Raw genomic sequence first — 22,012 nt, forward strand, 5'->3', positions numbered from 1 at the left:
CATAATCAGCCTTTTTCAAGATGCATGAAATAGGTGGATATTAAAGTTAACACAAGGCTTGGCTTAGCCTCAGTGCGCTCTGCTGTTGCAAATTTTCAACTGAGTGCACGCTTCCCTCCAGACAGCAAGTGAAACAAAAGTAAAAACAGGATGCAGATGAAGGACAGGTCAGGGGAATTTATCTGTCTTAGCTGCACACAGGAAACTGAGGCCTGAAACTTAAACAATTTGTACCATTTGACAGAATTCATGAATTACAATCAATTCACAAGGAAACAACGGTACATTTTACAACTTGCAAAAACAGCCCGTCAACTCAGTAGACTCACTCCTCCTGGCTTGACGCAGCTTAAAGCAGCAGTGTTTAGCTGAGCCCATGCTGACGGACACTGATGACTCATATTTAAAGTCTATTCCACAGTGAATATTTCAGTAGCTTTTAAATCTTCTTGCTGTGTAATCTACAGCCGCACTTGCTCTTGTGTAAAAGTCATCATCGCACAGAGACTCATACAAACGGTACAGATCATTTTAACTGCTATGCAAAATAAAAAGGCTCTGAAAAAGCAAATCATCTTCCTTGCAGGAGTGACAGAAAGATGTGCAGTATGCAAAATACTCTGAACGCACGATAAAATGAAATCCTACAGCACACGACAAATGCCGTTCTGCACGGCATTAGATATGTCAAAATATAGAGGTGTTTGACATTGCAAGCATGGAATCTCTTTCATGGCACCTGGCACATCAGTTCAAAAATGTAATGGGAATTACACAGTGTATAACTTAAATATTAGAAAATAACAGACACACACAGAGACACACACACACACACACACACAGACTGCATTATCAGAGATAGCACACATGGTCCAGATTTACACTTTCAAAAGGACTATGTGTACAGCATCACATTTTGAGAAACACAACCACAAGTCCATGGCTTATACGAGTCCACAGATTATTTATGTATTTGGTTCTTAATGCCTCATATATTCATTATTTTGTCTGATCCTTTGACCAGACAGTTATATGATAGCTTTGACTCATGGCTGAGATCATTTCTTTTTCATTTGCTAATGGTAGTTATTAAAGGAATAGTTTGACATTTTGGGAAAATGCACATTTTTGCTTTTTTTCTGAGAGTAAGATGAGAAAAGCGATACCACTCTTACAGTGTATTTGCCTGTTAAATATGGTTTTATATAATAAATTGTATGTATGTATGTATGTATGTATGTATGTATGTATGTATGTATGTATGTATGTATGTATAATGATGCGGGGGCCAGGAGAAAGCTAAGCTTAGCTTAGACTGGAAACAACAGGAAATGGTAGCCCGACTCTGTCCAAAGGTAAAAACAATCTGCAATCTGTCTACACCTGTACCAGCATCTCTAAGAAGCTGTGGTTTTCAGGGGGTTTTGTGTTTGCTCAGCACATAACATAATAAAACTGTAACCTGTAGTTACACAGTTCTGCAGATTAAACAAACAAGGTACAATGTGTTAATCAGAGGTGCAAATAAGCACATTTACCAAAACGTCAAATCATTCCTTTAATGCATATAGCTGTTTGGTAAGAGTCTGCTGGGTAACGCAGCCTGGTACACTGGGATGTTATCAAAATAAAGGTCCCATTTAAAGAACATTTTCTCCTCTTACAGTAATTTGTAAATGTTACAATGCTTCCTGTCTACTGGCACTACAAAGGCAACATACTGTACTTCAAGGCAATATTACACATCAATAAGTGATACAGCAGTCAAACACATGTTTTCAAAATTTCCTTCATGGCTTTGTACAAGTACTTCAGAGTTACCAAATTAAATAAAATACAACAAAATAAAAAGACACAATTGCAAAAAGGCTGTTGAGAAATGAGAGGAAACGAGACAGCCATCCAGGGTTGTAAACCTTACAGAGGACTTGAGGTGAAACTTGAAGTCATCATAATGTTTGGTTGCAGTTCGCTCCCTGCTGAGTGAGTCGTCGGTGAGAGGAACTCTCGGTCTCCGCTTGTGTTTCAGTGATTCATGACACTTTTGCGCGAGCAGGTCGTTTTCAAGTGGTGATTTTAACACATCAAAGCATAATTCTGACTTGTTGATATTTCCTTAAGGCAAAGGCATTCCACTGTTTGGCGGGAGAAAGATGAGTGTGATGGATTTCCTTCATTGTGAAAATATCTGTGTGTTGATGATGTTCCACGATCATATCACTGTCTTTGGAAGCCTCCGCTTAGTCGTTATGTACCACAGACAGGCCAGTCTGATGTAAACATTTGCTGAGTGTCTTTGAATTCTCTTAATAAAGTAAAATATTTGATTGTGTTTTCCTTCCTTTTATCTTCATGAGTTAAAATCCATCATTTTTGGTCGGCCTCCAGGTTCTCTTGGTCAGGTGTTCTTCAAGGTCTATTATCTTTGGCCAGGGAGTGCATCATCCAGTTGACCTTCGTCTTCCAGCTCTCCCGCAGAGCTTCGTTGAACTTCACTTTGAAATTCTTCAGTGCCTCTTCCTCCGATTTGCCCAAAGCTAGAGAGTCCTTTTGAAAACAAGAAACCAACACATTGTTAACTTTACTATCATCCTCCTCATCCTCATCCTCATCATCGTTGTTGCATACCTTTAGATACTGGATGTCTTTGAAGGAAGTGAGCTCTGGAAGTCCTGCTGCCTTCATCATCGCGAAGAGGTTGACGAACAGCGTCCCGTTCCTACACAGGATCTTATAGGCCCGCTCACAGTACTCCCTGAACCTGAACACGGATGCAATAATCAAAGATTGATTATAAAATATGTGAACAGAATCCCAGATCAGGAAACAGATGGATAGAGAAATCTGGTACCTCTCAAACTTCTCACTGTTGTTCGTCCTTCCTTGCTGGATCACATGGACAAAGTCATAAGTCAAGATGAAAGGCACGCGCTCCCTGTTGATGCCGAGTTTCCGCTTGAAGTTGCCCAGGAAATGCCCAAAGTCAATGTGGAAGAGCTGAGAAGCAAAGATGAAAATGACTTCTTGAGTCCACAGTCACATTTCTTCAAGACCGACTAACTGGTGAGTGACCAGAAGGATTTCACCGCACAATGACCTTCTAATCTGACTGGGAACACATTAAAAGTCACAACTAAGTATCATTAAGGCTCTTGGCTAATTGGAAACTCTTGACATACCAATCAGTATTACACTTCAAAGGGAAGAATAATTTATGTTTTTCAAACTTTCAGCAGTGAAAGGCACTACACTGAGCACCAGTAAAGTCAGGCTGAGCCCTCTTGTGGTAGATGTCGTCGTTTCCTTAGATGAAAAAGATCACGGTACCTGTCCAGTTTCCCTGATCATGATATTGTCATTATGACGATCTCCGATGCCCAAGACATAAGTAGCTACACAGTAGCCAGCACAGGACAGAGTGAACTCTTCTATTGCTTGATCAAGTTTGTCCCTGGTGACAAAAAAAGATCAGAGAAACGAGGAAGCAAAGCGTGAGTGGGTTTTGTTCTTACAGTACATTTATACTTCTCGTCTTTGTCATATGACCTGCAAAGCTGCTACTACACACACACACACACACACACACACACACACACACACACACACACACAGTCATGTGGCAGAATGTCCTCACTGCTGTATGAAATATTCACAGAAGAGCTCCTATGGCCGATTAATGATTGACCGTCACGTCCTTTCACGGTCTAGACGTGGAGAGGGTTGACTGTGTCAGGCTTTTACTAATTATCTCCACTCCGTTTCGAGTGCTGCAACATTTCAGGCTAATTACCTTTCTGTTCTGTCGTGCAGTCAGCTGGGCCTGTCTTGCCAATATGACGTACAAAGCCTTATTCATTACACTGAATGGTCCTCTCTCTTCAAGGAGCTTTTAGAATAGACAAGACCTTCAGACTGTCTGGCACCAAATAAAAATCTACTCTCATTTAATGCTCCTGAATCTGTAGTCGCCCCTGCACTTTTATGTTGATCTGTCATGGTTTGAAAATGCTGCGCACAATAAATACTTTGAAGTAAACAATTCAAAACGCATACGCAGACATCCAGAGAGCACTCTTAAAGCATACAACTTATAGATCGCAGAAGGACAAAAGAAGCTTCTCCGTAATGTCAAGGAAAAACCACCTACATACTCTGTGCCCGTGTGTCCACGTGAAGCCACAGTATATAATGCTTATATTATCACAATAATACCTGGACAAAGTTTTTGTTACTGCATTGAATTACATGACTGAATTACGTTACATGATATTTAAAAAAAGATGAAAATCTGTAAAAGTACCTTGGGATCTTCATCTGGAATTTGAAGCTTTTACCTTTTTAACATTGTTTAATGGTGTTACATAAATATTTAATAAATGGTTGTAACACACTATAATGTAGAATCAAATATTTTAAGAATGTTATGTGTTATGAATGTGTAGTATTTGTTAGCAATTGTAGCTTCTCATTAAATACGACCAATTTTACACCTCACTTCGTTTCAATTTCCACCTGTATAATACTTTAAGTGCTTAAGTTGGTGCACTTTTACTCTCGTTGTTTCACGAATCGGCTGCACGGTGGCGCAGCAGGTAGTGCGCATGCCTCACAGCAACAAGGTTGCCGGTTCGATTCGCGGGTCGGGCGGGGCCTTTCTGTGTCAAGTTTGCATGTTCTTCCCGTGGACGCGTGGGTTCTCTCCGGGCACTCCGGCCTCCTCCCACAGACCAAAAACATGCTCATTAGGTTAATTGGTTGATTGTAAAATTGCCCCTAGGTGTGAGTGTGAATGGTTTTGTGCCCTGCGATCGACTGGCGACCGGTCCAGGGTGTACCCCGTCGATGGCTGGGATAGGCTCCAGCAACCCCGAAAGGGAAATGCGGTATAGACAATGGATGGATGGATGTTTCACGAATCTTGCGATGCACTTCAATGTGCAATTTGTTAATGCCTGTTGTCAAGTTCACAAACTTCACATAGAGCAAGTGCAGTAATTTTTTTCTGCAGATTTAATATTTTACTTTTGTTTTACGAAATGTCTATGGAGCTAACGTTCCACCAGTTTGGTTGCAGCTGTGGCTTGCTCTTACATTTCTGTTGTGCATTACATTGTGGAGCAATAAGGTTTCTCAACACACACACAACAAACCTTCTAAAGTAAACTTGACTCTACATCTTATGTGGGTGAACACACTGGAACTAGCAAACATACAGTATTTATCTGGGACGAAGCTTACGACAGAGCGCTTGGGGATCCCCCAACGAGAAAGTTACTGGGGAAAAGGCCATTTGGGTAGCTTTGCAAACGCCTGCCGCTATGCAAGAAATGGACTGATGGATGAAACTGTGTGGCTTTGAACAGTGTTTGGAGTGCATATAATGGACAACCATCAATCATCACACTCACTCAGGATTCTTAGATTTGAGCCAGTTGAGCAGGGCGTCCTTGTTGAAGGCAGCAGTGGCGGCACTGTTACTGCTGTTACGCTGGATATTGGCAATGGTGTCGGAGTTTTTTACCACCTCAATGAGCCCCATCTTGTTCCCAGTGGACAAGCAGCCATATGGGATCATCCTGTGAGTGTGGGGTGAAATGAACAGCATTAGGTTGGTCTAGAGGAGTTCTGTGTGCAAAACATCCACAGCTGCTGCTATACCTGAGATCCAGGCCTTCTTTCTTCCATAAATTCTCCATGAGCTGGATCATCTGGAGGGTCAACATGTCTTGTCGAAGATCTAAAGGTTAAAACATAAAGACCTTCATTCCATTGTGAAGTGAGGTATGACTGTTTGACTTCTCACCTCCGTCTTTTTGAACTTAGGTGACGTCCCTTTCTAAACCTTCCTGATGTGTTTATCTCTCTGGTGCATTTTAATGTACTGTCCTTGTATGTATCTTAACTCTTTAGCAGATTGCTTTTGTGCTAAACTGAAGTCAACTACAGCTTAAATCCTGACACTGTATGGCTCATGTATGTGAACATGTGCTGCATCTCACCATCTCCGTTCTTGAAGATGATGCCCATCATGTCTCCTTGAGCCCCGGGGTTCTTATACATCAACCAGAGTGGCTTCATCTTGGAGTCCATAAACCTGCACTTCTCTGCACTGCAATGGCAACACACACTCATATCAGAACATGATCATTATAACTGTGTCGGGTTCATAGACTGAGGACAGAATGTACTTGAATGTTGAGAAAATGCCCGTTTTTACAAAATACTCCCTTCCTTGAGGGCCACTGCAGGAAATGGGGAAATTTCACTGCTGAAGCAGATGAAGATGAACACATTGAGGACAGAACAAAAAAAATCTTCATATATGAGTGTTTTAGCAGTAAGAAATAAGTGTAAGATGGCACACAGTAGAATTTAAAATAAACCAAACTCTACTGGTGCTGCAACAACTAAAGGTTCATTTGTCAATATGCTGCATAAATGTATTATTTTGTAATTCAGTAAACCCAGAAAGGGACCAAAACTGCACCAGAAAATCCAATTATGTGTGTGTGTGTGTGTGTGTGTGTGTGTGTGTGTGTGTGTGTGTGTGTGTGTGTGTGTGTGTGTGTGTGTGTGTCTGCACTAACCAGATCTCAGTGAGGATGATGCTGGGGTTGAGTGGTGACAGCAGGTCTGACAGGGCCTCCAGGTAGGACTCCTGTCTGATACACAGCTTCAGGTCATCCACTGTCATCTTCTGGGAGCCGGACTTGACAAAGTCGCTCAGAGCCTTCATCTTGCCCAGAGCCTCGTTCTGTGCGGGACAGGTAAGATTTAGCACAGACACAAACTCGCACATTTCTGTGTGTGTGTGTGTGTGTGTGTGTGTGTGTGTGTGTGTGTGTGTGTGTGTGTGTGTGTGTGTGTGTGTGTGTGTGTGTGTGTTTGTGTGTGTGAGAGAGATTACCTGTTTGGTTAAGAGCTTGATATGGCAGATGTTTCCTCTGCAGTAGGCCTCCAGAATCAGGCCAAAACGCAAACTCACAGACGCCACGTGAATCTCTGACCTTCAATGAACACAGGTTGTCCAGTCACACAAAAAGCTGCAGATGTGCTCAGTCTTGTTATTTGTGCTGGACTATGTCTCACCTTAGATGCCAAAAAAGAAAGTGTCCTATCCTCCTGTTGGACAAAGCCCTCTCCAGCAAGAAAGTGGCAAGGTCACAGTCTAGATAGGACTCGTACTTCAAGACCTGGACCAGCTGGATTAAGTACTGGAGCAGTTCATCATCACTGTGTGTGTAGAAAATGTCCCATTAACGATCAAGCTTTTAAAACACAAAATGCTAAATAGAGACGAGCAAACACATGAACGTGTGTGTGTGTACCTGAGCTTCCTGAGGCATCGGATGGTGAAAGAACGCACGGCTGGGTCGGGAAAACTGTAGTCTAAGAGCTCCAAGGCGTGGATGGCAGGGAGGTCCGGCCAGTTCCTCAGTAAACTCACCATCTGAGAGAAGCACATTTCTACCACAGTGAGAACAATCACAACTCTCATGTGCTTGATGACAGATTAAACTTGTCAGGAGGTCTGAGTGTTTCAGTGTGCTGCCTTTCTAGTTCAAAAACCTTTTCAAGACATTTGCTAGTTGGTTGTGCTTAAAAGATTAATCAGCAACTACTCCTACTACTACTATTGATTAATTGTTTGATAACTTATCAAGAAAAAACACTTGCTCCAGTGTGACAATGTGCTGCTTTATTCTCTGCTGTGTACAACTGTTGATTAAATATCTTTGGGTTTGGGGCTGTTGGTTGGACAAAATATGCAAGTTCATGGTTGTCACCTTGGACTCTTGAGAAGTGTGCTAAATATTTTTAGTTCTTAGCCACTCTAGTACTAGCTTAACTGGTCTGTGCAGTATCTTTGGTGATCCCCTGACTTACTCTAGCACCTGCGTGAGGTTCACATTTTTGGTTCACAATGAAATTGCTGCACAACTAATGACATTCAGCCTCAGCAAATGTTAGCATGCTAACATGCTAAACTAAGCTAAATGCACTAGCTTGGCCCTAGTGTACACTCTTATTCTTAGTCTTGTTCTAACATTTTATGGACTAAATCAATGGATTTATTAGCTCAAACACTGTTGCATTAATTGTAATAAATAAAAAAAACTTTATTAGCTACAGCTAATGACAGTGGGATTGTTTAGCATGACATACACCATTAGTGGCTAGAAAGCTAGAAATAACCACCAACACATGACTTAAATGTATTTTCTATTCTATATCTATTTTCCAAGTGTTTTGTGTGCTAGGCAAACATTTCCACAGAGGTATACAGACACTTGAGAAAAACAAAAATGATCATAGAGATACCTGAACCACGTCCTCACGCTTATTCCACTTGGTGATGAGGAGCAGCTTGGACAGACTTTCAGGATAACGCTCACGGACTTCTCCTCGAAGCTTCCACAGGAGTTCCTTCTCGTCCTCGAAAAACTCTGTGTAGTTTTTGTTGTCCATGATTTCTTTTAGTTTCATGTACTAAAGAGAGAAAAACAACCCCAAAACATACTCATAAAATATGTGCTCAGCAAAAAGTGAGTGTGAGGACTGTAAAATGTGAGATGTAGAAAGTCTTACCTCTTCTTTTGTGGCAATAGCTGCATCACCATTCTTCTCCACATCACTTATCTGAAAGAAGATGAGGATTTTTGACTGTAATACAAATCCAAATTTCAGTATATCCTCAAATACAGCTTTTTGAGAATCAGTACCTTGTCAAGTGGAGGGTAATAGAGAGGATGTGGCCGGATGTTGTGGAAGCGAATGAGAAGCCCGGCAGCACTGTCCACATTGGGGTTCTTCTCGACTGTTCCCATCGGGTTCAACAGGTCACCTTTGTCATCTGTGATTAAAAATGTCATGCATGAACTTCGTAGATGCTTCTACTGTCTCTAAAAGTGATACAGGAAGTGTTAAACTCATTGCAGAGAAAGATAAAATCATGTAACGCTACAGCCAGACTGAACAAACACGTATCCCTAGTTTATAGCTATGTGTTTGACATCAACAAACAGTCATTTCCACATCTTAAAAAAGGCTATCTTTGCGCATCAGTAAACACTTAATGAGTGAATATGTGGGGTTTTGATGGTGACACATGCCACTTTGGGTATTTCAGTCCTAATTGTGTGCTGCCAGGTGCTGCGGAGGAGGCTGATAATATGTGAGGTGCTTTGGAAGAGGAGGAGATGTAAGAGGAGGCAAGGCTGAAAATACCAGGAACAGATGGCCAAGTGGACAAGAGGAACTCCCCAGTCTTCAGCTGGTCCTTGTAGTCGAACACCATGGTGTTCACCCAGGCTATCGGACAATCCTGAGGAGAGGGACAGGAAGGATTAGGTTTGTTGACTTGCTTTCAAGACCATCTGCATTCAGTAAAATCAAAGGAACCCAGAGGGATAAAGAGTGCTCTAATTTTCAATCAAAGTGACAAGGTTTGATCAGTTACAACAAAGTCTGTTCACTTAGTTAAATAAAAAAAAGCTAAATACATACAAAGGTTTGTGGTAATTTGTGAGATTATATCTATTTGAACATCTATCCCCACATTCAAAGCTGCCAAAAAGGAAAAATATGTAATATGTGATAAGAATTTACATCAATTATTGTGAAATGTACTGAATTATGAAATCTCTCTTGTGTAACACCTGTTCTATTTTAGAGGCCATCTTAATTCAAATCAAATAACATTAACAAATAGCGGCAGGCTGATTAATCAGTTGGTTAATTCCTGCCTTCATGAGGCTGATTAAAAAATGTCTGCAGACACTTCAGACAACCATATTGGGACCAAAATCAAAGAGATGCTGCTAGGTGCTACTGTGCGCACAAACATTGTTTATTTATTTTCTATTTATTTATGTGAGTTAACACATTTTCGTCCTCTCTCAGAAACAGAACGATGCTGTTGTCAAGTGCACACAACATGGTCTCGGTCACAGGCATCGAGCCTTGAAAAACACGTATCAGTCGACAACTAAAAAAAAAAAAACTTTAATATTTTAAAGACACACATGTTCCTCAACCTTTATCTTACACTGTAATTCATTGTGTTAAATAATAAAATGTGAAGCAAAGTGCTTTGCAGCTGATGTTAAAGTTATAAGGCAGCCAGAGGTCAGCAGAAAAATAACTTACAACACAATGAGGCTAAATGCACCCGGCTAAAAAAAGAGATACTGCATGTAAATAAGAGCGGCTAAAATAGTTCAACTTCCGTCAGTCTTTCTGGCTTCTGTCTGCAGGACTTCTCTTCCGGGCAAAAGAAGAGAGAAGTGCCTCAGAAAGCAGAAGTGGCCTGATGCTCGGAAAACCCACCTGGGCAACGTTATTGAGAGGTTCGCCCAAAACATGTTGCCCACAGCTGCAGCAAAAAGGGAATTTGCTGTTGTTCACTGTTCACTGTCAGTGTACAGTCAGTGGGTCTGTGTTTCAAAACAGTAGAGTACTACTGTTATTGTAGTTTCATGCATAAAACAGGATAAAAAAGAAAACAAAAACAAAAAAAACAAAACAAAAGTAAATATTAAAAGGAGGGCAAATCCTTCAACTCAGTACACCAATATTGGCATATTATTATCTAATAGTGGCATAAAGTAACATTTTATTTGTTAACTTCATAATGTAGTTAGTGCTACAACCAATAATAATTTTCTATTATTGATTTTTATTATTTCCTGATGAATAATTTTGCATAAAATGCCCTTCACAATTTCACAGAGCCTTAAAATTGCTTCTTTTGTCCAGTCAAAAGTCCAAAAAAGATACTCAGTTTGCAGTGATATTAAACAGCAAATCTTCACATTTGAGAACTGGAACCATCAAATGTTTGGCTTTTTTAGCTTGAGAAATAATAGTAGTTCGTGATCAACACAGTAGCCACAAGGTTCCATTCTTCATCCACTATACTGTATACTGTTTCAACACGGACAAACTTTTTTATGCTGATGACAGTCTTGTATGTCTTGAGTATAATCTGCATATTTGCATCTACAAGTGCTTCATGTAATTTCAAAAACCGTCTTACTTACTGTTTACACTCACACTCACACACACACACACACACACACACACACACACACACACACATATATAATTATTAATTTTCAGATTTCTTTACATGCTGTTGCTATTGAAATAGATTTATGTGCATATTACTACCCCTGTTCTCATTACGTACATACATTTACTACATTACTATCATTTATTTAATTATATTTCATTCCTGTACTTCTGCACTACTTTATACATCTTAGAATTTAATTTAACTTATGTGACTTGCTTTTCTCTTCATATTTGTATGAGGGAGCCTGACAACTAAGCCTTTTATGGCCAACAACTGCTTCACTGTAACTGTTGTGGTGATGACAGTAAAGAACTTGAACCTTGAGTAGCAGAAAATTGCTTTGGACAGGTTTTCGGCCTCCACTCTAAACTGTCCCCAGGACTGGCCTTAAAGGGGAGAAGTAAAATAAAAGATGTGGGCAACCGTGCTGCCGATACAAATGGTGACTGTAAAGATGAATTTAGAATTCCTTGAAAATGTTTGCCAATTCCTTCCTTCCTTAGTGTGATGTACAGATAAAAGAGTTGAAGCGGATGAAATGTTAACCGCAGCCTTGCCACTGAACACACTTGCACAACCAGACGCAGCAGCAAAACACACCCACACAGCACACACTGACTATGCACGCTACACACTAGAGAGGAAACAGATCTGTTTGTGCTTGCTAACAAATTCACACCCACCAGCCCAAACACTCGCCTACTCAATCATAAGTTGTACACTGCGGCCTGAAAACGCCATGAGTTTCTGGCAGACTCACCGCTTTCTTATTCTTCTTTTTGGTGCCTCTGGGCTTCTTGGCTTTCTCAATGACAGCATATAGAGCGAAGCACAGGCGGCTCATGCGAGGCAGGTCAGCCACGTTTATGTCAAACTCCAGCTTCTGATCCCACAGCGGCTCAGAGCACACCGCCACCTCCGAGCTTGTCACCACCTTACAGAGCAGCTCGCTGCCATGGAAGAGACCAGCCTGCACCACCAGCTGGATGGGGAAACACACACACAGGAGTGATTAGATGAAGCCATGATATGTGATTTGTAAGTTGAAGAGTTTAGTGCTTGTGTGAGGGAGATTTTTTTGTGGAAGATTGACAGACTTCACTTGATGATTCAGAGTTTCCTGTGTCACTCAGGCTATGAGTCAGAGGGTCTACACATTCATAATGTAAGCAGGTGGCGATGCCTTCGCCATCACAAATGACAAACAACCACAGGAGTCAAAATTCAATATTGTGCGACCATTAAGCTCCTGCCTTTTGGCAAATCAAGATAGTCTGAATCTATATTTATAAAATCTATGAGTGGCTGGTCTCCCCCAGGCTGTGTTTCAAACCTTTGCCTGCCAACTGCAGACATGACTGATAATTATGTGACAGGACAAATTCACCATCCGTCATGATGTGCTCTAAGGCAGCAGCCGGAAGTGCACTTACACTTAATAACCCATCTAAACCGTAACAGAGTTAGTTATGAAACTGAGTCACAAACACAGACACACATTAACAGAGTTCCCTACGTGTGCTCTCACTCTTTTCTTGTCTTTGTCAAATTGGTTGAAAAAAATAGAAAAAAAAAAAGACATGAAAAAACTGAATATGCTGTCTCACTGGATATGTCTACATGCATTTGCCAGTCATTTACAGGCAAACATCTTGAATTGAATAAAGACTGACACTTTCATCAAATTTGAACACAGGTTAGGGTCTGCCTGCAGTAGTAACAACACGCATGCATCGCCTTCAAAAAAAGAAGCGCATTGAAAGCGAGAGACAGCAAGAAGTCTGTCTTTTTTCTTAGAATCTAGGCCTCAGAATGAGACATAAAAATCAGATAGGCCCTCCCCACTTCCTGTTTTGAAGTTTTAACCAACCGCCTTGATGAGTTATGGGAAACGTGCGGTCTGGACCATGTGACCCCTTGTCATTTACATGTCAGCCCCACCGTTCGTACAACTGAAATTGAGATATTGGTAAACAAGTGTATGCCACACTTCATTGAGCAGCAAAGTGAGAAAAAAAACCCACACAAAACCACACCGACCTTCATTCCTTCGTCTGCATTGACTCGGCTGCCCTGCAGCAGGTGAATGTAGAAAGGCTCATTGATGGACCACAGAGAGGAGGTATTCTGCTGTAGGAAGGAGTCAGAAGAAAGGAAATCAACTTTTTCCCTCCCATTCTTCACATTAAAACTGCATTCATGCCATTCACAATTCCCAAGGCATGAAATAGTTGCTACAATTTCCTGTTTGGCAACATGTCAAAAGATAGAAACTCAACAATGTATACTGCCAAAAGAAAGTTAAAAAAAAAGGGGAACAAACGTTGAAGCTGGTAGAAACTGACAAAAGGCTCTTCAAAGTACTTTGATTAAGTCTGAAAAACATGTCATCTTGTTCTTTACTGCTCATAGCTCTGATTTGTGCGTCATTCAATTTAGTAAAAAGCTTAAGAATACATAATAGCATTCAATTAGCGAACAAGCTACAGTCAGTGCAAGCAAGTGTCGAGTGTAAATTATCCACATCGTGTTGCACAGCATGTTTCAAGTGTGACAAAGTCCACGGTCGGCTTGAGGGACAACGGCGATGAGGAGGGGGAGATGGAGGAGAGGGAAAGCCCTGTTAATGACAGACGTCCACTCGCTGACCTCTTACCTTCTTCAGGGGCAGGGGAGGAGGTCTGGACAAGGAGCGGCTCTTGTACAACTGGCTGTACATTCTGCCCTGCTCCTCCTGATATTTGCGGATGGTGGAGTGGTGCACCATGGTTAGATGAGGGTTTTGGCCATTTCTCAAACAGGAGAAAATGTACTGGCATAGAAAAAAGACAGAGACAGACAACAGGAGGGGACAGAAAGAGAGGTTTTTTTTGTTTATTTACTGGTACAGCCATCAGTCAGTTGACCCACAGATATCTGGCAGTGTTCTGATAGCACTGGTTAACTCCTGGAGGCTGTTCATTTGCTGTAGGTTAATGCAGCCCAAATCTCATTATGTGTGGATGGAAGCAGTTCTTTTCTGCAGGGCTGCTAGACAGATATGAGTCACCCCTGCAGGTCGCTGGAGTTTCAAATCAACACTGGGGTCTCCTGTCATGAAAACCTTGACTGACTCCACTCCTGATCTGACAAGCATTTCAGCTATTATGGGCCATCACAGGCAGCATGTAGACAAACAACACAGAAGAGAAAATCTTCCACATTTGCTGAGATATAAAAGCTGTAGAGCCTGAAACAAGTGTTCATGATTGTTGGGCTTTTTTCTGTTTGATTGTGTGTAAATAGGCATTTCGACACAGATCAACCTAAAGGGAATATTTAATAGCAAAGTGAAAAAATGTCTACAAATGTATCGATATCAAGTACAGTTAATCGACTGCTGAAGTATTTACCTGCTCACCATGACACCTAAAAAATCATCATGTCACATCACTGGTTAGTCAGTTTTTTGACAACAAATGTCCAGTGCACTGAATATTCCTCAGTTAGGTCAATCACAAAAAAATGGCACAGTTGTGTCCTCCAGAATTGAGTGTCCACATGAGTAGGACATTCATGAGGGAGCCCAGCAAGTAGCCAACGGCAGCTCATCAAGTAGCCCATTTGCTTTGCGAGTCACAGCTCTATGGCAACAAAACAGAGCCACAGTTGGAAAACATTCATGTGACATCCGGACTCATTTGTGCCTGGAGGCATGTGGGAGCCTCCAAAAAAAGGGGAAGAAGATTCCCTGATGTGAGGAGACCAGAATTGAGCTTTTTGCTCGCCATACTAATCACTGTTTCGCATAATAAAAACACCACAAACTGCATCACAACCATGAAGTGTCAGGGTTGTGGGGATGCTTTCCTGCAAATATCAAGGAGGTAAACCGGTTTAATTCTGAAAGACAGCTGAGTCTTGAGAAAATATCTATTTTCCAGCAGCAACCCCAAATATAAAGATAAAGCTCTGATGCCCAAATGGTCAAACAGAAGCTGTTGTCATTCAACAGCTTCAGGCAACTTTTTACAAAGGAGGAGCCAAACTGAAGTGTCCAAATGTGCAAAGCTTCATATTATCCATGTAGACTCAAGGCTGTAATTGCTGCCAAAGATGCTTCTTTGCCTCATGTTAAAATGACCCATGTAGGACCACACAAACCACCAAGATGCTGTTACTGCAGTCACTCACTTTGAACTGGCAGAAGGGGTGTTTCCCATAGATGAACTCCCACCTCCCGTTGACCTGCAGGGTGTAGTCCTCGGGCTCCTGACGCACAGAGCGAAAGACAGTGGCCTTCTTCTTCAGGGCGCTCCTCATCAGAGTCACCGGGAGTTCCTGGGGGTCCTGCTGCAGCATGAAGCTTTCCTGCGAGAACCACAGACAACTTAAGGCAAATAAAAGGGCTGGCTTTACAGAAAAACACACAAAACGCAGCTTTCACGTCTGTGGATTTTGCTCCCGTGTGATGTTTTGAAAGTGGTGTTTGTGGTGTGGGAGGGGGATTTCCAAAGGTGCTCACACTTACTTAAAATCATCCTCCACAATTAGTCGACACAAGGTGGAACCACAGTTTTTCCAATCAAAGCTGTTGTGCTCGATGTGTGCTGCCCCATCATACCATAACACTTGATTTGATTTGTCTTAACAACCTTCACAAATGTGACTCATACAAAACAGCAGATCCACTCACATCGCAAGCCTCAAACTTGACGTTGATGAAAATCTTCTTGGTGTTTTTTGACTTCACGCTCCCACGCTCCGGCGGAGAGCAGCATGGCTCCAGGTCACATGGGTAGCTGTATTCCATCCACTGCTGCCACGGCAACATCTGCCGCTCCTGGGCTTTCTCTTCACAAAATGAACGCATCTTAGTCCGAAACTCATTCACCTCGTGGTTCTTCTGGGCTTCAAACTCATGCAGACCTGAAAAATCGGAATTAAAATGTCAAACAAACAAAAAAAAAAAGTTAAAAGTAATAAGTTGTTTGTAATACAAACATTTAGCAGATCTTTCTGAGAGCCATGTTTTCATTAATTGAAACTTAAAGAAGAATAAATCTACAGCTTTTCTGACTGCCTGAACTGAAGCCTGGTCAGAAAGGCAAAAGAAAATATAAGATAAATACACTACATATGCATTGAATTAGATTTTGGTCATTAAGGCTTTAACTCCGCCAATAGGATCATTTCTAGCCTTGTTCAGTCTCAGACCTCTGAATCACTGTCAGTCGTCTTTTTTTCATCCATTCTAGTGCTGCTGCTTGTTGTGATGGTTCCTCCTCTGGTTGGAAAAACCACAGAACTAATCAGAGTTTTGTATGCAGGGTTGAGAATGGTTCACCTTCCTGATTGGCTAGTGGGAAACAGAAAACTGCTAACATGAACACAATTTCAAATTCAATAATGAAGTGAACCAAAAAATTGACTCGGTCCAAAATTACATTTAATTTCACTTCATTATTGTATTCAATATATTAATCGATTCTTCTGTTTGCATGGTTGAAGAAATTAGAAACCAGCAGCTCTGCCTCTGACAGAAACCTATGTGACTCCCACCTTTGCTTTGACAATGACAGAACGCTAATTCTTATCTTATACTCAGTAGCTGCACAACAATACTGCTATCCACCAAAAACCTGTATGGCCCGACTGCACCTCTATTAGCAGCTCAGCTCTATTAGAGAAGGATGCCGCTGACCTTTGCCAATCAACAGGCTGATCTGGGTGTTGGTGAGTTTCTCCACTCGGTCGCCCTCCCTCGCCACCAGCCTCAGAACGCACATGAAGGGCCGCACGTCGCTGATACGCCTGGATTCCTCCTCCAGTTCCTCCCTCTCTGCTGTCTGGTTGATGCAGGTGAAGACGTATGCGTCAGGATCGCCCAGGGCACTGAAGAGGGCCTCGCTTCTGGCGTTTCTCCAAACCATCTGAAACCAGAGACAAAAGCAATACATGAGGTTAGGAGTGCAGTGTTTATGACCTGAAGTGTACAGTGTGTTCTGGAGGGGTCACATAAGCACCTCAACCAGCAAAAGCTGGGGAAAACAGTAAGCTGGAGCGCTGCCTAAGACTAACATGTTTCCACTCTGACTTCTCTAATGAGCCAAAATGACAACCTATTGTGCAAAAAATGACCCTGGCACTTTTTGAACATTCTCTAAAATTCCCAGTGAACTACCCCAATTGGAAAGACATCTAATCTCTTAATCATCTTAACAGCCTCCAAGAGTATCATTACTTAACACGGCTAAATTAAACAGCCTGAAGTGGCAAAACTGTTGGCATAGAAACTGGCACATTCACATTTAACAGCAGATCTGCTTCAGCAGAGAGCTGGCCGTGTGCACTGAGGAGGAAAGCTGTGGCTGCTTCTCGAACAGTTGCATCAAAACTTCGAGATGAATCAAAAGCACAGGCAAGCATTGTTGAGGCTGTGTGGTGTTTTAATCAGTTTAATGTCTGAAGGTAATGTCAAGTCAACCAATTTGCTTAAAAGCATACTGGATAAATATTGTAAATAATAGCAGCATTTCGCAACGGTGGCCATCAGAGCTGCGGCAGAGTCAATCAGAAACGCGGTTATCCATTAACAGATAAAACACATGTATGATAACGTTCGACATCACGTATCAGTGGTTAAAAAAACTGATTCTGATCCCTAAAAGCAGTTGCTGATAACCAAATGTGGATATGAGGGGACATACTTTTTTGATGCTTTTGATGGTGTCATTTCGAGACACAGGGAATTTGAGGAAGATCCCAGTAGGCAGCAGGAAGTCCATCACGATCCCCTGGTCCCCCTCCTTCTCCCACTCCTCCTGCATCCCATACTTCCCCGGGGGCATGGTGACGGCCTCTCATTTACCGTCAGCTCCTCCGCTGCTCACGGGAACACAAGCCAGCCATCCACACACAGCGGAAACACAGCCGGGGTTAATATGTCCACCATTAACATGTCTCACTGCACGTGTCTGTGTGCAGCGGGTTATGTGATGTGCTGTTTGTACCCTGAATGTTTTTTTCTTTACAGAATCTGAATCAGACAGCACATGCATGAGTGTGTATGACATGAATGAATGAGTGACGCTGTGGCTGCTGTACAGGAGCCTGTGGTTGAAGGGCCTTGTTTGCACCTGATCCCTTCCTCCATCTCTTCACTGCTGTTTAAAACATATCTAAGAATACTGATATAAGATTTCCATGTGTTTTTGGAGTTCTGCTGGCAGGTTATAATCTGCAGTTTAATGCTTTCAGTTCATCCTAACGCACTGCACATTCTGTCAGAAGCAAGTGCTCAGAGGTCAAATAAGGTGAAGGCACACTAAAAAAAATGAATTATACACACTATAAAATATACATAAAAATGTGTCATTTTGATATTCATTTCCTGCAGAGCCGTTCAACTGACTGTGCAAACAGAAAACACGGTATCATGAGTGTAATCTTCAGTAGTTTGCCATAAAGTAATTCTACACTATTGATTTTAGTAAGAGGAAACTTGTGTGCTGTGTGAGCTGCCTGGTCCGCCAGATATAGGCTGACTTACGCTGTCTATAAATAAAAACTGTATTTCAATCAATGTTAGAACACTTGGGTCCAGTGTGGACATAACACATTATAAATGAGAAACGTGTTAAAAAACAGCATTAGGAGGGCAAACAGATGCACCTGCTGCCACGATCCCGTAAAAACGAGACATTCTCACTGTCTTGCCTGAAACTTGGACATACATACAGCAGCCGTATCACAGCGAACGCCTTGCCAACCTGTTAGCGCAGACACTTGCCTGTGAGCTCTACAAGCCGGTCATCTCCTCATGGTTCGTATTTCTGCGAAGATGGAGGCTAGAACATCACGGAGACATGTCTTTCTCAGGCCGCCGTCGGCTGCGGGTCTGTGCCGGAGGTGAGGCGTTGTTACTCCTTCTCAAACGGACCGAACGCTCGGCTCATGTGAAGCGGCGAAGTGTTTCCCTGCGTCGGTCAAGTGCGCTGTCATTCATGCGGTGATGTTGTTGCTCTGTTAGGGACTGAGCGGCTGCGCTCTGCCTGTCCAGCTTCCCGCGCGCCAAGGGACCGTCCACCAAAACTTCAGTCCGCGCGAAGTGAAAGTAAAAATGTCTCCCTCTAACTTCCGCCTGCGTTCCTCGTCGCCTTGAGTATTTATTTGTTTATGTAATGAGTAATGCTTTATTTATGTAGGAGCCGAAAGAATCAACCAATTAGTCACGTGTCAGAAATTAAACTATTTTGATATATTTTTAAAACAGAAAAGTCAAATATTTGCCAGCTCTGGCTTCTGAAATATGTTTGAAATGTGAGGATTCGCTGCTTTTAAATGCTTTTTTTCCGCCATAAAATATTTATTAAATCATCTACTCCTCACAATGCAAGTAAACAATTGTTAAGCGTTGCTGATAGTAAATTGAGTATCTATATATGAATGTACACATCCTGTGACTAGACTTGAAAAAACACTTGAAAACGTCACTACTAAACGTCAGTATACTTCTGTACTTTTACTGAAGTGATGTTTTCAAGTGTTACATTCCAGAGTGGGCAGAATGGCAGAAAAGTAAAAGGACTCAAAGCAGAAAAACGGTCCCACAATGATCAACACATAACATTTTTAATTGTAATTAGCAATAAATGAATGTCCAAATGGCATTGTACTACTGTCACTGGCCGAGGTGGTGACGCTGATTTTTTTTTAATCTATTTCATAAATATTCCACAAACGATCACATTTTTGTATGTAAGGTACCTAATAGCTGACAAATGAATGTTGTGGAGTGAGAAGCACAGCATTACCCATAAGTCAAGTACAAGTACATGAAATTTTATTTGTAACAGTACTTCAGTAAATGTACTGTCTTCGGCTCCTCCTCTGGATTTGGACTGTTCTGATGGACTGGTCAGATGAAACAAACTGAGTACATCAGATCAGGCTCTGGGACATCAGATTATTGTCACTTTATTGAAAATGGTTCATCAATTCATCAAGAAAAATAAGATGATTAATCAATAATGAAAATAATTATTTGTTGCAGCCCTAAGTTCATGTTCATCATCATCATCATCATCATCATCATCATCATCATCATCATCATCAAATTAAGAAAGCTTCATCAGTTTGTCATTGTCAAATTATTAAAATGATACAAATGGCTTATAATATTTGGCGCGTACATATAAAAAAGGCACTTGCTCCTTTTGTCTTCCTTCCACCATTTCAAGTTTCACAAGTCGAACTTGCTCTGACACAGACCAGAAGTATCTCCTTTTCAAAATTCTTGTGAGTCAGACCTAGATTAACTCTATTTCCAGATACCAGTGTGTCACTTAAAGTCCAGCCGTCTGTCACACCATTGTTTATGTTTTTACAGTGATAACAGGAAGTTAAATTTAAGAATAAGTAATCCATCATAAAACAGCATGAGTGAGAAGATTTTAGAAAATAAATTTATACATTTTTGTAGTTTGTAGTATATAAATTCCAAAATGCAAATTTGAAAATAAATAAATACACTATTTTGTGAAAAATCAAGCTCTTTTCTTAATATTAAAAATGTAAAAATGACTAAATGCTTTGTCAAAGTCTACAGATGACCCCTAACATTGCCCACAGTGAACTTTTTCCATCCTTTATGTATTGTGAGTTTTCAAGAGGTGGATGTCTACAATCCAAGCGAAAGTCTTCAATGGAAAACCTGCCTTCCTTTTTCATATTTCCATATGGTAACCGTAAGTTTTGCAATGAGCAGTGAACAATGACAGCACTCTCATGGAAGTGGAACATAAACCACAGTAGTACTCCTGTGAAAAGGGGAAATGGAGGGGCCAACATTATCAGCATGACATTACAACTATTTGCTCTCAGCTATCTCATGCACAAAGTACATCGTTTTTATCTCTTACATCTATCTCAGACCACATCTTAGTAAGTCACACCACAGGTGAATTAAGAAAATAATAAAAACATATGTCTGTCAGTTGTTTTCATCAGTTGGTTTGCAGGTGTTAATCCTTCATGCACTCTCTGAGTCTTGGTGGTCTAAACCTCTGAAAACTCTGGTTTCCTGTTGAATGACATCTTAGAGGCTACTGCCATGAGCACATAAGATCTTGTATTTTTGAAAAACACAACATGTGTTTGTAAGTGCACTTCAAACCAGCTGGCGAAAACAGGAAGTGATTGTGCAGAAGAGAAACTTCTGGCCAGAGCTGCGCACTGAAAGTATGAACCTGCTTCCCACTCTGTGCCCCTGAACAGTCACTGAACTAGTTACTAAAAAAAGCCTGTCAGTAAACAAGGTGCACAGATGAACCTTTTGACAGCTGTGTCTGACAGAAAACACAACTTTACCTGCTTTTAATAGGAGATCAAAACTGAACCCCAACACTGTGTGCATGAGGGTTACAGAGTTTAGACTGCACTTGGATTTAAACAAAACTGCAGGTATAACTGATGTATTTAAATCACTGGAAATTAACACACACTAACATTTTCAGTGCAGCTCAACACCAAATATCAAACACAGCAGATTTACCTTGACAAGGAGCAAACACATATTAAGAGCTTGGTCATGTGATGCTCAAATGTGCGGCCTGTTTACTGTTTGAGGCTTACCCACAGTTCTGTGGGGGCATTGAGGAGGGGGTCGACTTCCTGGATGAGCAGTGTTCTGGCCCTAACAGCCAAAGAGAAAAATAGTCAAGGCTGAAGAAGAAAGTTGTATCTTTCTTTTTTGTTGTTGCATTTTGCAACATAACGGTGTTGTCATTTTAATGAAAATTCTTGAGAAAAACAGGAAATCAACCCCATCTGGATTGAAGAGGTCACGTAAAAACCAAAAATATCACAAAAAGTTTATCAAATAAAATGGTGTGCAAGAGGAACAACAGAAATACTCATAAAGATGAGTGATACAACCACAAATGTGACACTTTG

At 41.3% G+C, this 22,012-nt stretch overlaps 1 protein-coding gene across 2 annotated transcripts; it reads right to left on the minus strand.

Annotated features, from left to right (window-relative positions):
- Positions 1-162: 162 nt before the first annotated feature.
- On the minus strand, positions 163-19,150 carry pik3cd (phosphatidylinositol-4,5-bisphosphate 3-kinase, catalytic subunit delta). 2 transcript variants are annotated; one of them, XM_070968986.1, is made up of 23 exons: positions 18,849-19,150; positions 17,767-17,941; positions 16,761-16,989; positions 15,753-15,985; positions 15,251-15,427; positions 13,734-13,889; positions 13,118-13,207; positions 11,838-12,059; positions 9,229-9,325; positions 8,724-8,854; positions 8,590-8,640; positions 8,323-8,490; positions 7,329-7,450; positions 7,090-7,233; positions 6,908-7,007; positions 6,588-6,754; positions 6,000-6,109; positions 5,659-5,737; positions 5,409-5,576; positions 3,328-3,451; positions 2,852-2,997; positions 2,629-2,761; positions 163-2,547 (listed from the first exon to the last, which is right to left on the minus strand). In XM_070968986.1, exons 2-23 carry the CDS (start codon positions 17,905-17,907, stop codon positions 2,410-2,412), a joined length of 3,126 nt encoding a protein of 1,041 aa, XP_070825087.1. In that variant the 5' UTR covers positions 17,908-17,941; positions 18,849-19,150; the 3' UTR covers positions 163-2,409. The 2 variants fall into 2 exon arrangements, with proteins under 2 accessions (XP_070825087.1, XP_070825088.1); XM_070968987.1 differs by having other exon boundaries at positions 13,118-13,204; positions 18,849-18,978.
- Between the last annotated feature and the right edge of the window lie 2,862 nt (positions 19,151-22,012).

The sequence above is a fragment of the Chaetodon trifascialis genome, chromosome 8 (genome assembly GCF_039877785.1).
Source record: "Chaetodon trifascialis isolate fChaTrf1 chromosome 8, fChaTrf1.hap1, whole genome shotgun sequence".
Lineage (NCBI taxonomy): Eukaryota > Metazoa > Chordata > Actinopteri > Chaetodontiformes > Chaetodontidae > Chaetodon > Chaetodon trifascialis.